The sequence below is a fragment of the Aphelocoma coerulescens genome, chromosome 12, assembly GCF_041296385.1.
Source record: "Aphelocoma coerulescens isolate FSJ_1873_10779 chromosome 12, UR_Acoe_1.0, whole genome shotgun sequence".
Taxonomy (NCBI): domain Eukaryota; kingdom Metazoa; phylum Chordata; class Aves; order Passeriformes; family Corvidae; genus Aphelocoma; species Aphelocoma coerulescens.
In genome coordinates this window covers 19,747,130-19,761,258 of record NC_091026.1, presented here as the reverse complement: position 1 = coordinate 19,761,258, position 14,129 = coordinate 19,747,130, and the positions used below count along the sequence as shown (strand labels likewise).

Genomic DNA, 14,129 nt, shown 5'->3' with positions numbered 1-14,129 from the left:
GAATTAAAACTGACAGCATTAGAGCTTTCTGATTGATTTATCACTTTGTAATCAATGCTTCCTGATTTGTTATCCAATATAGGTTTTTCCCCAAAGAAGAAGGAGATAAGAGAGTGATTGTAAGGGTAATAACCTATTATGTTCATGGCCTATAATCATTCATCAGACATTGGACTACTCATCTGCAGGCCAAAAATTAATTCAACACATTCTTCAGTGTCTCTCACTGTTTATCAAATTATTCCTTTAAATATCTTGGTCACATTATTCCTTTCCATATCTTTGTGAAACTATAGCTTTTACTTTTGAAAACAACATTTGACAGAACATGAATGCACGTGAGCAAACACTCGGAATTCCTGAAATGCTGAAATTCAGCCCTGGAGGAGGAATAATGAAAATAAATCCAACTTATATATTAAATAATGCCTTATATATTAAATAGTGCCTCAGGCACCCACAATAACAGTTGATTTAGTCACCTTTCACCACCAGGCTGCCCGTGCTGCTCGCTGTCCCAAAGTGGTTGGTGGCCACGCAGGTGTAACTCCCCGCGTCCGACTTGGTGACGTTGACGATCCGCAGGCTCCCGTCATCCAAAACGGTGATTCTGCAAAGACAGCACACACAGGAAGTTTGTTTTTGGGTTTTTTTTTAAGCCAACATAAAACCCTTTTGAGTCTGCATTAATTATGGATGGTGAGAGCAGCAGAGAGCCCTGCCCTGCGCGGGGAGCTGAGCTGATGTGAGTCTCTCCGGACGCGCTTCATAAATACTGAATGCATCATTTACATGAGTTTTCTGTGTCTTTACTCGAGGGCAACTTTCATTTACACATCAGCAGCTCGTGTAGGTTTTCCACATGCTGTACTTTGCTATTCAGCCCTCTCCCCATGACAACCCTGCAGCACGTGGTGCTCTGGCTCCGTGGCAAACCCAGCGCTCGCTGCCTCACGGTGCAGACGCCGCTGCCGAGCAGATGCGCTGGAGCAGGTGTTCCATTCCGGAGGTTTTTCCAGCAGGATGATGGCTTTTCACAGAGCTGCCAAGCTCTCTCTCCACCTCTCTGCCTGTGTGTCACTCAGCCCACGGGGTTTATCTGCAGTGGCACTTGCGGGTTACAAAATCCTGTTTCACTCCCATCCTCTGCTCAGCTGCACATTCCCCACCTGAACAGGGCTGTTATTGGCAGTCCCTTGAGGGCAGGAGGCAGGTGAGGAGGGAATGGTAATTCCTGGGCGATCCCCACCTGCTCCTCTTGCATAAGAGTACTTCAGGCTCTCCTTGCTCTCTCAATGAGCTTTGCCTCCTGTGACATTTTTTTTTCTGCTCTGCTCTAAGTCAGTGAACACAGGAAACCTGAGTTTGCCCAGTAAATCCCATTGAAACACGAATGACTTGTGCCCTGTGGAGGCATCATCTAAGGAGACTCCAGAAAACCCTTTCTCCCACCCTAAAATCACCTCTTTTAGCAACATTTTTGCCTCCTCAGAATCACGTCCTGCAGCACAATCTCCTTTCTTGCCTTCAGCCACTTGCAGACCTTCATGGAAAACCTTGTATTAATTCCTGCCTTGTCCTGCTCAATTATTTCCCAATTTCACTAAAATGAAGAAGCCTTCCTGCATTTTTAATTCCAATGAAGCTCTGCACAAGTGAACAGAGAAATTGGGAGGAAAGAACCTCAGCAACAGCGCTGGCACCACTGCAGGAGGGCTCAGGGGCACTTCCCTCCTGAGGTGGCTTTAAGGAATCACTTGGAGCTCTGGGACAGCCCTGGGACAGCTGAATAAAGGCCCAGCCTGAGCCAAGGCACAAACTCAAGCACCAAGGTCACCTTGGGGCTCCTTGGCTCCTGCCAGCTGCAGCCACAGGGCTGGGCAAGGTCTCCAGTGACCCTCAGGAGTCGTCAGCTCACCCAAGGGAGCTGCTGTGGCTGCCCTTTGTAATTCCACAGGCTCTTGGTGGGCACAACCGAGCTGCAGAGCCTCCATTCACAGACCTGCTTCAACAAATGGCGCAGACTGAGTGACTGTGCCAAGCGAGGAGGAGGAAGATGGCACAGGATGCTCTGACAGCAGAGCCCATCTCTGCCCTGGCTCACCTCTCCCTGACCTACTCCGGCAGCAGCCCAAGAGCCACAGGCCAGCTGGCAGAGAGCAGGGGCAGAGGTGATGTTTCACCCATCAGCAGCAGCGATATTAATAGGAGCTTCTCGGCTGGCTCATGGCCTCCAAATTGTTGCAGTCAGCAACACTCTCTGCTGTCATTTATTTCTGAGGGACTCCAGGATTTGCTCCTGTGGCAGTTGCTGCAGCTCAGTGGTCGGAAGGGAGCAGTGGAGAGCTGCTGGGCTCACCTTCAGCACTCCGTGGGCACACCTCAATGCTTGTGCTGCATCAACCCTGTGCTGGAGTGGCCACGCTGGCCTCCAGCAGGAGCTGGGCAGCAGCAGGAGCTCCCCAGGAATTATTTGCTGCTCTTACCAATTGCAGGTCTTCAGGAAGAGCAGGGCCTTTCTGAAAGCTGAAGGTGCCCTTGTGAAACATTAAAATTACAATCAATATGAAGCAGGACAAGCTCAGCATTGTGCTCCAGCTCAAGGAGGACCACGGTACTCCAGCACTGCCCCACCACTCTCTGCCTGCCCTCTCTCCCTCCACACTTCTGCCACCCCAGGAAACCCAGAAAAAGTGCAGTTTTAGATTATTTCTGTAGAGCTGAGATCTTATTTTTAGTTATTTACGCTTTATTTTCAGCCATATGGCTGAAAGCTATTTACTGGCTAATCTCTTCCATAGATCATTTTAATTGTGTCTGTTGATGAGGCCAGATTTAATTTCAAATTCTAATGCCTCTTCTGTCTCTGCCTTTCTCCTGCTACTGGTTTCCTGCTAAATTGTCCTTATTCCCAGTGTAAGACTGGTTTTTGGTTGATGTGGACTGGATTGCCCTGGAGACACCTTTGGATCAGGACAGCTGATCCACCACCAGCCTTGGTGCATCTCAGGGAGCTTGCACTGCCTTTCTTTCCTTCCCTTCCTAAGCTGAGAGCGTGGTCCCTGGCTTTCCAGCCTGAGCCCACAGACATCCTTTAACCCCAGGAACGTCTTGCAAAGAGCTCAGGAGAGACCTGCCCTGAGTTCTCCAAACCCCTTCCCCAGAGAGCCTCCAGGCATGCTGAATTCTCATCTGGTCTCTCAGTAACCCCCTCCACACTCCTGTAAACGAGCAGTGTTAAAAGTGACAGATAACTGTACAAGTTAACTGATTTTTTCCAAATAAATCAGACCATTAAAACCTCTCTGCGACTCATTGATTAGGAGGCCTTATGGTTATGTGGCTCTTTTTGCTGAAGCTGCTTTTCTACAGCAAATGTTTTGTCCTCTAATCTGAATCCAATGTGTTAAAAGTTAACAGATAATTATTTGTACACTTGGAAATTTGTTACAGTTAGTTGAGAAAGGAGGAAGGCCTCTCACTGATATTGCTAATTCCTGAATTTTCTTTGCAGGCTTATCTGCATTAAACGAGAGGAGAGGCTCATTTCAGGCCACTGAGGTTCTCAAACTGCTAATTGGCTCGAAAGCAAACAACCCTTCAGCCACAATTTTGAGCAGTTTGGGTGAACAAGTTCCTCCAAGACACAAAGTTCGAATTGAATGAAGCACTGCTCAGTGTGCTTTCTCCTCTGAAATACACCCTCAAAATGTTTTCTAGCCAGATGCCTGGAAAGACATAAAAATAAACCCCATTTCCCATAAACACACTCATCAGAACAAAGTGTTGGCTGCTGAGTGTGCACCTCTTAAACCACTACAAACTCAGAAAAGGAGCTACTGACTTGCTATGGAATGTTCTGGGCTCCCTGACTACTGCCAGCAGTGGTAACAATAAATAAAAGTATAAATCTCTTGTTGCACAGGTTAATGAACTGCTCTGCTGCTAACCTGGCCCATGGTCACTGCTAATATCAGAGAAAAATCAAAGAAGATAAAATATCCATTTGGAAAAACTCAAAAAACCCCCAATTTAAGATTGTTTAGTATCCTTTTAGAAAGAAAGGTCATCTATTTCAAACAGAACATTTGTAAGAGAGATTCTGGGGGTCTGTGTTGTCAGCTGGAGATTTCAGGTCCACAGAGAGCATGGACAGGTCTGAAATTAGGAGATAAAAGCATTGCTTGTTTCCTAAACTGAAGCGTTGGGTTCTACTGCAGGAAGAGCTGACCTTGTCAGTGTTTTGATCGAAACTCTTCTGGGGAAAAAGGACCTTTAAAAATGCTGAAAACACCCCTCCCCAGCCTTTTCCTCCTTGGCCATTTTCATTTTGTCACTGCAGCAGCAAATGGAAGAAATTGCTGGACACTTTGCAGCAGCCTAAAGAAGCTGCCAGGCACGGAGCTCCCAGAGCAGCTCCTGTGACAAGGGCAGGGAGTGACAGCACAAAGGGAACGGCTTCCAGTGCCAGAGGGCAGGGAGAGCTGGGATATCCATCCCAGAGGGATAACAGCCCTCTGGCTCAACACAGCAACACTCGCTTGCCCCGCGTCTCCAGGAGCAGCTGGAGATGGATGAAGAGTTCAGGCAGACCTGGAGCAGTGTAAGGAGAAAGAGCAGTGCATAATCACTGGGGGCTGATCTATTGGTGCTTATTCCCAGCTCATGATCCACCTGCCAGATCCATAAATCCCCCACCAGCAACTGTGTTACCTCCACCCCGAATGGAGCACGGCAGAGCTGATTCATGGAGCCCTCTGCAGCACTCCCCACTGCTGGGCAGCATTCCCAGGAGCAGATAAATAATCCCCAGCCAGTAACATATGCATTTAGAGATAGAAATTGTCCTGTTGAGCTCAGTAAGAGTTTTATCACCAACTTTGCGAAACGAGATCAAGCCCTCACCTGGAATATAAACCATAGTGGAAAACTGCCCAACTCCCAGAGCACATCATAAAACTGAGTGCCACAAACCATCTGCAGCCCAGCTCCGTGGAAATCTGACCTCTGGGCATCTGGCTGCATTACCTGCACCTCCCAAAACGTGCCTGCTGCTCAGCTTTGGCCTCCCCCTTTGACAGAATGTTCCCCTAAAATCCCAGACTTACAGTACCTACCGGAACATCTTGCTCTGGAGTTTAGTTACAAGAAAATCCATGTGGCTCCTGCAAGCAAAGCCCTGAAGAGCCAGGGAGGGCTTGGACCTCACCTGCACCATGCAGGGTGAGGAGCAGGGCCATGCCCCAACCTTCCCAATGGGAATCATTCCCTGACTCCCAAAGCGCACCCAGCCCCGCTGCGGAGCTGCACAGCCGGGTGGCACGGCAGGTATCCCTCCATCTATTCCTCTCAGCTTGCCCTGTACTGGTCTGTTCAGCAGGTGGAAACACGAGGGATCTGATAAGAACGGGGTGCAGATGCAGTGCATGTGGCAGCTGGGCCGTGCGCTCCCTCCCCGAAGGACACGGCACAGCTCCGGCACTGCCGATTAGAGCCCGGTGTTTCTTCGGAGCAAAAGTGATCAGAATTACAAAGTGACTCGGGTTTTTTCCTCCCTCTCAAATGGTTTCATTAGCACTGCTGCAATGAAATAAGGCATTTTGTTTTCTTATCTAATCATTTTAGCATTTTAATTTATGAAATACAAGCATAACTACCCTTGCTTTCGCTCTTGATTAAACACACGCAGACAAAATATTTCATGCTTAGCCAAGTGAATATTTTAAATATTTTTTCCCCCATGAAACAATGTTTAGGATGTCCGATTCTTTTTCTATTACAGGGAGAAAAGATGTCTTAGAGCAAGCATTTAAATGAATGTCAGCTGGAAGAAACACACACTGAGTGCAATTTGAGATAAAACTACCATTGATCCCTTCATGTACAGCCTTTGTGGCAGTGGTGACGTGGCTATTGAAAAGAGACACTGGTGCCAGAGTTCTTCCAGGAGATAATCCGTCTTCTGAGAGAGGATTTGGGTTAAATGTACCTGTGAAAAACAGTGTATTTCAGCTGACATGATGAATGGCCTATTGTTCATCCTCGCTGCCGTGCCTGGGCTGGGGGGGCTGGAAGCAGAGAAGAAAGCAGAAGCACCAGGCAGCCCTGACTGCAGTCTCAGCACTGTATTTGTTCCCTCTTTTCCCAGAGTTCCGAAGCAGGAATATCTAGAGCAATTTTTAGCCTAACAGCAACTTTGCCTCATGCCACAACTCCGGGCAATTGCATTATTTATCAGATTATTTCTATTTCTATCACATGTCTTTGTAGCAGTTGACTTCCTTCTAAATAATGCTTGCCACGCAATGAGGCAGGGACTGGGTTATTAAAACCATCTCGTGGATGTGGTACTGGCCATTAGGCTATTTTGGGTAAACAGTGGAGTTTATAAATCCTCACAGGTTTTTACTGCTCAGAGCAGCTCACGAGTACCTGCTCAGCATCTGAAGAATGGGCTGGTTCAGGGTATAGTGCACAGGTGATCACTCCTGTGGCCCTGGGATGCTGTCCCCAGGTGTGACTCCAACCTTGTGTTGCATAAATCAGTAAGAGTCAGGTCGGAGCTTTCTGCTTCGTAACGTTCATCTGCACTGAAATACCCCGAGGCCAAAGCCAAGGTCTGGGGCTCCACTCCACAGCTCTGGTGGTGCACAGAGGGAGAGAGCCCTGATCCCAGACCCCACCCAGCCGCCTCTCCTGTCACCTGAGACCTCCCACCCTTCATCAACACCAGCCCAAACCCTCAGCATCCCCCCTAAGCGGGCGGGGCTTTCCAGGCTGGGGCATCACCCTCGTCCTGTTACCCCAGATGTTTCTGAAAAGGGGCGAGAAAGGGATGGAGTGGGACATCAACACAGCCTGAGGGCTCAGAACACCAACCTGAGCAAGGGGGGGACAAGTTGGGTCTGTTCTACAGCTGTCAGGGTAAATCCAAGGGAAAGGCAGGACGATCCCATGTGCTGGAGCACCACGAGTTTTCCATTTGATCATTCATCTAAACTCCATCTAAACTCCCTGAGTGGACACTCCTACTGTGCACACAGTCTCCTACACACCTGCACCTTCTTGCCCTGGCAGGTGTGCCTCAGACAGGCCCCCAGAGCTGCTCCAGTGTTTATTCATCTGTAAGGACCTGTCTTTTCATGGTTCACAGAAGAGCCTGAGATAATTCAGAGCCTCCGTCAAAGCCCATTTAATTTAGTGCATGTCTCTCTCTCTCTGTGAAGGCAGCAGCAGATAAGTCCTGCCTTATCCAGGACAACTGACAGGCCTCTTAGCAGCAAACCCCCTATAATTAATTTTCAGGTAAGAACTATGTTTGCTCTAAATAAACTGAGGTAAAATCCTGTTGCATCGAGTTCAGCAGAACATCTCCCACTTCCCAATATCCCATCCAACCCTGCCCTCTGGCACTATCTGTCCATGGAAAAAGCCACTCTCCCTCTTTTGGTACTGACTTACCATAAAAACCTGAAAATAATACTCTAAAAGAGAAAAAAAAAAATAGAAGGTATTTTGCCCAGATAACTATTTTTGAGAATACAGTAGTGGCCCCTTTGGGAACATCAAACATCACAGCAGCGCTGAATTCAGCATCAGCTTAAACCAGGCATGGATCTGGCATCCGAAGTTTTCCCACAATTTTGGTTTTCCACCAATTGTTTATCTGCAATGACGGAGCAGTCCAAAGCAATAATGCTGCATCCAGCCATTATGAATAGCTATAAACACAAAAGCTGTGGTTTGTCATCATCCTCCCTTTGGTCTGTACGTTTTTAAGACAAGTCTGGAAGTGACAGAACCTCATCCTGATGGAGCGGGGAGGCAGAAGGAAAGAAAGGGAGCATTTACAGCTATTGGAAACTTCATGTAGATTGTTCAGAGATGCCTGGAGTTATAATTCAAATAGAAAAGTATCCCTAGGTTATCTAAGAAGAACAGTTCTCTGGAAAATATCTTTCTTAAGGGATGCTGATAACGGGAGGAAACAAATGAAAACCAAACACAAGCACTGCAAGGGACCCTGAAGGGAGCGAGGGGGCCATGGAGAATTTCAAATAATAGAAACCTTTTGCCTTTTCTCCCAAACCACTCTTTTTTCATTACACACAAAATTAAAATAAATACAGTCAGAAAGCCCATGCCATGAAAACAAATATTTGAGGAAGCAGATTTGAGTAAAGCAAAGGAATGCTTTGTTTTTACAACAGATTTCGTTCCTGACGCATGAGGCAGTGACAATTTGATACGGGAAGATTCTGCAAATCTAGAAGGGTCTGATGGTGCAAAGAGCAAATTTTCCATTGATTTTGGTGGGAAATGAAGACCATCCCCAATGGGAAATGGCCCTTTTGACACAGCCCCTCCACCTGGCAGTTTATTTTATAGACAAAGCTGGGAGTTTGCTACAAACCCTGAACGCTGTGAGGGCACCACGAGGGACAGGGATGATCTACACTCCAAACAGAAGGCTCAGGACCTGGACCAGCTCTTGCTGGTGGCAGTGGAGGGGCAAAGCACACTGAAAACCATGTCCTGAAAGGCTAAACCCTCCCTTTCTGCACAATTAGCCAGCAGAGACACAGCTCTCCACATGCCTCCTCCTGCGCTCGCAAGTGAGGAAAATCCTGTGTAGGCAGCAGCAGGGGCTGCAAAGCCACTCCTGCTCTCAGTCTAATGTTCAGTGAAATATTTGGTGTGCTCACTCTTCTAGGGCACTGGTATAGCCCAAGGCATGGAAATTAAATAACTTCTAGTCCATGAAGAGGGACAGTGGAAATCCAAGGAATTGTGTTTGGAGTGCAGCATCCAGCCACCTACGCCAACAACTCTTCCTGACAAGGACAAGCCACCACCCTCTACCCACAGCAAACACTGGGGAGGTTTGTAGAACCTAAGAATCAGAGGGAACTCCACTGGAGCTCATAAAAATTATTCTCTTATGAGGAAAAAAAAATCCATGCAAGATTTTCAGTGCATCAGCTGCTGACACAAACTGTTTCTGGGAGCGTTCGTGAGATCAGAGCAGAGGCAGCAAATGCATTCTCAGCTTATTTGTTCCAGCTGATACCACCCGAATTCAAGCCCAAAGGCACAGTCTTTCAAAGATAACACATCTCTCCCTCTGGTTCCAACAAAAAATGCCCAAAGTACAAAGAGAAATTACACACTTGGCTTGTAATGGACGTTAACAGATTTGTGAGATCCAAGGACACATTTACATCACTTCAAAACAATGTTTGAATAACCATCAAAAATATCACCAAGTCTGAAATGTTCATTAGGAATCCTTCTTCCCCTTTAGACAAGTAATGATTTCCTTGGATTTTGAAAGTGCCTCTCAAAGTATGGCCCTAACTGTAAAATCATTACCTGCTTGCTCTTAGTCATAAGATCAAAATACCCAAGAAACATTTGATAATAATTTTCTCCTTTAGAATGCTCCAGACTTACTAAAATCATTATCACTGTTTTCTTCAGCTGGAGGACAAGCGGGAAGTTACGCATCAATTGCAAACTGCACTCAGGAGACTGATCACAGGCATTTCTTTGGAAAGCAGTGGCTGCAGGGTGTGCTCACCATGGAGCAAACCCCGTCCTGCTGCCTCCGACAGCAGCACTGCAGGGAGGGACCAGCTCCTTCCTGGAGCAGCTTTGCACAGAGGCAGAAACCATTTATAGCTGTGTGTCCAGCACCTAGAGATGAATTTAATAATCATAAAACCATGAGAGCCTCAAGCAGCAAAAGCAGCACATGACACCTTTCTTTTAAGGAGGTCTGGACGTCAACATGGGACACGTCTCGCTGTGCTCCGGAGGTCGGATGCCTCTGGGGCAGAGCTCTGAGTTCTCTCCACCTCTGCAAGCAGGGCTCTGCTTTTAGAATTAGTACACAAGCACCAAGGTAAAAGCCTGATGATTTCTCTTGACCCCTTGTGACAGGTTTCTCTTAAGGATATCTTCATCCTTCTTTCAAGGACTTCAACACGGGACACGTCTCGCTGCATTCCGGAGGTCAGATGCCTCTGGGACAGAGCTCTGGATCCTTCGCCCTCTGCACCTCTGCAAGCAGGGCTCTGCTTTTAAAATTAATCCACAAGCACCAAGGTAAAAGCCTGATGATTTCTCTTGATCTCTTGGGGCACAGCAGCCCTGTGGGTTTGGTCACACCACGGTTCTGAGCCGGGTCCAGCAGCAGCGCAGGAGCAACGATGTCCTACACGTGTTTCACTGAGCACTACAACAACACCACGCTGCAAATAATCTGCTGGGGAAATAGGAACAGATTGCAGATGTTCCAGGAGCCTGTGTCACGGCGTGAGGGAGAGTCTCATTCCAGGAGCACCAGCTGAAACTTGGCAGGGGCTGGGATTGCACTCGGCAGTGCACTCGGCAGCAGTTTGTGGCTGGAAACAGGAAATCATTTCCTGCTTCCACAGGAGCAGATGGAAGAAATGGAAATTTTAGGGATCAGCCTAATTATTGATGCATACAAAATAAACCAGCACTGAACCTGGATTCTATACAAATCTCTAACCCTTCTCGGGTAACCTTTAGCTAGAAACATTTATAGGATCATAAAATCATTTTGGTCGGTAAAGCCCTCTAAAAACATCGAGTCCAGCTGTTAACCCAGCACTGCCAAGGCCACCACTGCCCCATGTCCCCAAGTGCCACAGGTTTTTAATCCTCCAGGGGTGGGGACTCCACCACTGCCCTGAGCAGCTGTGCCAGGGCTGGACAGCCCTTTCAGTGCTAAAACATGGTGTGATCATAGAATCCCAGGATGGTTTGGGTTGGGAGGGACCCTAAAGCCCATCCAGTGCCACCCCTGCCATGGGCAGGGGCACCTTCCACTGTCCCAGGCTGCTCCAAGCTCCATCCAGCCTGGCCTTGGTCTTCCAGAACAACACAGAGCTAAAACCAGCTTCTGCTGGGAAACAGTCTATGAACAGGAGGCCATCAAGGACAATGGCTTTCCAAGACCTCTGAGCACCAAATCCTATGGCTTCCTCGTTCATTTTATTATCTTTCTGCAGAAAATCGGTTAAAATAAGTGGAGGAGTCAGTTATTTCAGATGTTGCAATGAAGTAGAGCCATCTCCTGCCACGGTCTTTGCAAAGTAAGATGAATGCTGCACTGTCGATTCAAACTTCAGAAAGCCATTTGCAAGGTGTCATTTTTCATTTTGCCTGGGCAGGATGTAATGAAAACCCGACAAGTTATTGATGGTTTGGTTACCTGTCTGCCTTCAAGAAATTGCCCAGGTGCTTTATGTAAAAAAAAATACAAAGAGTCAACACAATTAATGCAAAGCAATGATGGGAAGCATCCTTTGAGGTTTCCTTTTCTGCTGAAGTGTCACTAGACTGCGTGTCCAAAAGACACTGCTGGCAATTCATCTCCCAAGTAATCAGGATAAAAATATCACCATGGTTTGTAGCCTGGCACCAGCCTGGGAAAGATGTGCTGTCTGTCTTCTGGCCATTTTCTTTCTGGCTGTTTAAAGTAATTAAGCACTAATTAGGAAGTTTGAGGCGACAAATATAAAACTGGAATTTATACAACATTTGTACTCAAGACTTGCTGGAAGAATGGGAGAGAAACTTTTCTTGTTCAATTTCCCCATTTTTCCTCCTCAAAATGATGCAGCATCAACATGGACACGTTAAAATTCCTGTTATAAAACAATATCTAAAGGAGGGGGTCCATTAATGGCCAAGCTTTGTGAGGAGGTCCTTAGGATGTGAGCTTTTGAGAAAAAAAAGCTAAACTCCTTCAGGGAGACAAGACTTACTGAGCAGTTTTGAAGTGCAGAGGACAACAAAAAAATGAGGTGAGAGCTTTCTGCTTTTCCTTGGCCAGAATCATTCCAGCTCCTGGAGAAGGGATTCAGCTGCTTCAGCATCACCTGGTGATTCCCAATGGCTTCGTGCCAGCCCAGGGACCAAGGACAGGAGGGAGCAGCTTGGTGTCCCCCGGGGCAGGACCTCAGCTCCTCTCCAAAGCAGCTGCAGTGCCTGTGTTGGTCGATGTTCTTCTTTATGAACAAATTAACATTCCCTGCCAAATTAATAAGCCTGGAGGCACAGCTGTGTGTTAACATATCCGAGAGGCTTTCCAGCTCCAGCTGCCTGGTGTCCTTCCTTCTGAGGAGGCTGGGATTTCAGGGAGCTCTGGTTGGGATTTTGCTGATGGGGGGTGAACAGCCCTGAGCCCTGTCACATTCCCACTGCTCCTTCCCAGTGTCAAGCCCTCACTTTCTTTTCAGGACACCAGTTGTGGCTGCCCCTGGATCCCTGGCAGTGTCCCAGGCCAGGCTGGATGGGGCTTGGAGCAGCCTGGGACAGTGGAAGGTGTCCCTGCCATGGCAGGGGTGGCACTGGATGAGTTTTAAGGACTCTTCCAACCCAAACCATTCTGGGATTCACGACTTTGGAAACCAAATTACCCTCCTAGACTGTCCCTGACTCTGGGCTATGGTGGAGAGAACAGTGAAATACCTGGGAAAATCTGGACCCAAATACTGAAAGCTTGGAGCAGATAAGCCAGTTTGGGTACCAAATCACAGCAGCTGTCTGCAAGTGTGGTTCTCTCTCCTCAGTGTTGTTTGACAAGGACTGAGTTAGCCGGGCACTCGTTACGCTTCCGAACGCTTCCGTGGCTGAACTCGCTGGGAGAACGCCACCATGTGCTGCTTTCCTGTGCTTTCGTTGGTTTTCAGCTACAAAAAATAGCAACGTTCCTGCTGTAAGTGCTGTGGCTCTGCGTGTGCAAGCTCACACATCACAGAGCTTGTCAGGACTGCGAGATAATGGGACCAACTGGGAAAATTTCCATGAAGAACGTGAGCGTGCCTGGAGTATCTAGGTCAGATCCTGCTCTAACAAAGTGCACCAAGAGGGTCCCTTTATACAGAAACTTGTTTAATTAAGATAACAGATGTTGCTATTACACAAGTCATAGGGAATGGTTGTTTAATTGGACACTTTCACATTCTTTGCTACCAGCACAGCACATCATTTGTTTTTTTATGCATTTCTTTCCTTACAATTAAACTGTATAAACAATGCAGGCACTGTACATTCAAGGAGAAGAAACAGCTCTAATGATGTAGGGGCTTTAGATGAAGAAGAATGAGAGAAGAGCAATTTGTTTTGGGGCTTAAAAGTACAATTATTTTTCTGTCCCAGCCTGAGTACGTGTCTGGTAGCAGGGTAAATATGACTTCCAATAGCTCTAGGAGAACATTAGGAATTAAGACTGTTGTGTACATACTTTAAATGAAAGTTGTCTTGGTTTTCCTGCACTCTTTCTGCTGTTGGGGAGCCAAGGAGAAGGGGAAAAGTGGGAAGTTGTGGAGGACCAAGAGGATGAAACGTGAATCTGCTCTTGAACCTCACAATGCCTACAGCTTCACCTCTGGGAAATGTCACTGTGTCTCACTCTGTGAGGAATAAATAAATGGAATTATTGCCATTAAGGCATGCAAATTAAAAGCCCTTGCCTAAGTCCCAAACAAGACCTGAGAAAAGAGGGAAGACTTGTGGGGGAAGTGATGCAGACCCTGCAGGGCTGAACACCCCCAGAATGGTTCAGGTTGGAAGGGATCACTGGAGGTCATCACATCCAACCTCCCTGCTCAGGCATGATTCAGGAGTCCAGACTGCTCCAGAAAAATCATTCTGTGCCAGCAGCAAAATAAATCCCCATACCAATTCCCTGAGAAATTTCCTTAAGATGCTCTAACAAAACAGCCTCTGGTGGAAGTTATTAAAAGCCAGTTCACTCTGTGCAGCCCTAGATCTGTTGCCACAGATCACAGGATCACCTCAGCCCCGATGTGAAGCCCCACAGCACCCACAGCCGAGCCCTTGGGTGCTGCTCTCCCACGGGACAGCACCTGGGGGTTTGTTGGGACACCAGCCTTGTTTATTTGGGGGCTATGGAAAACCCAGGGGCCATTCTCATCAGAAAGGCATCCCCTGGTCCTGGGCGAGGCTTTCCTGGGAACAGGTGGATTTTAATAGTGTTTCACCTGCTCCTGCTCTCCCAGTGGCCCTGTGAGGAGCAGCATTACCAGGACTAAGGACCTCTCCCACAGAGTGTAACACTCGCTTTGCACTGG

General features: G+C 47.5%; 1 protein-coding gene across 8 annotated transcripts in view; it reads right to left on the bottom strand.

The window, feature by feature from the left end:
* The window catches only part of LOC138117671 (contactin-4), a 270,719-nt gene that overhangs the window by 29,256 nt on the left and 227,334 nt on the right, over positions 1-14,129 (bottom strand). For all 8 annotated transcript variants that reach the window (XM_069028195.1, XM_069028193.1, XM_069028194.1 and 5 more), the window contains one exon: positions 483-610. In XM_069028195.1, coding sequence (XP_068884296.1) covers positions 483-610 — 128 coding nt within the window. The remainder of the gene's footprint in view (positions 1-482; positions 611-14,129) is intronic.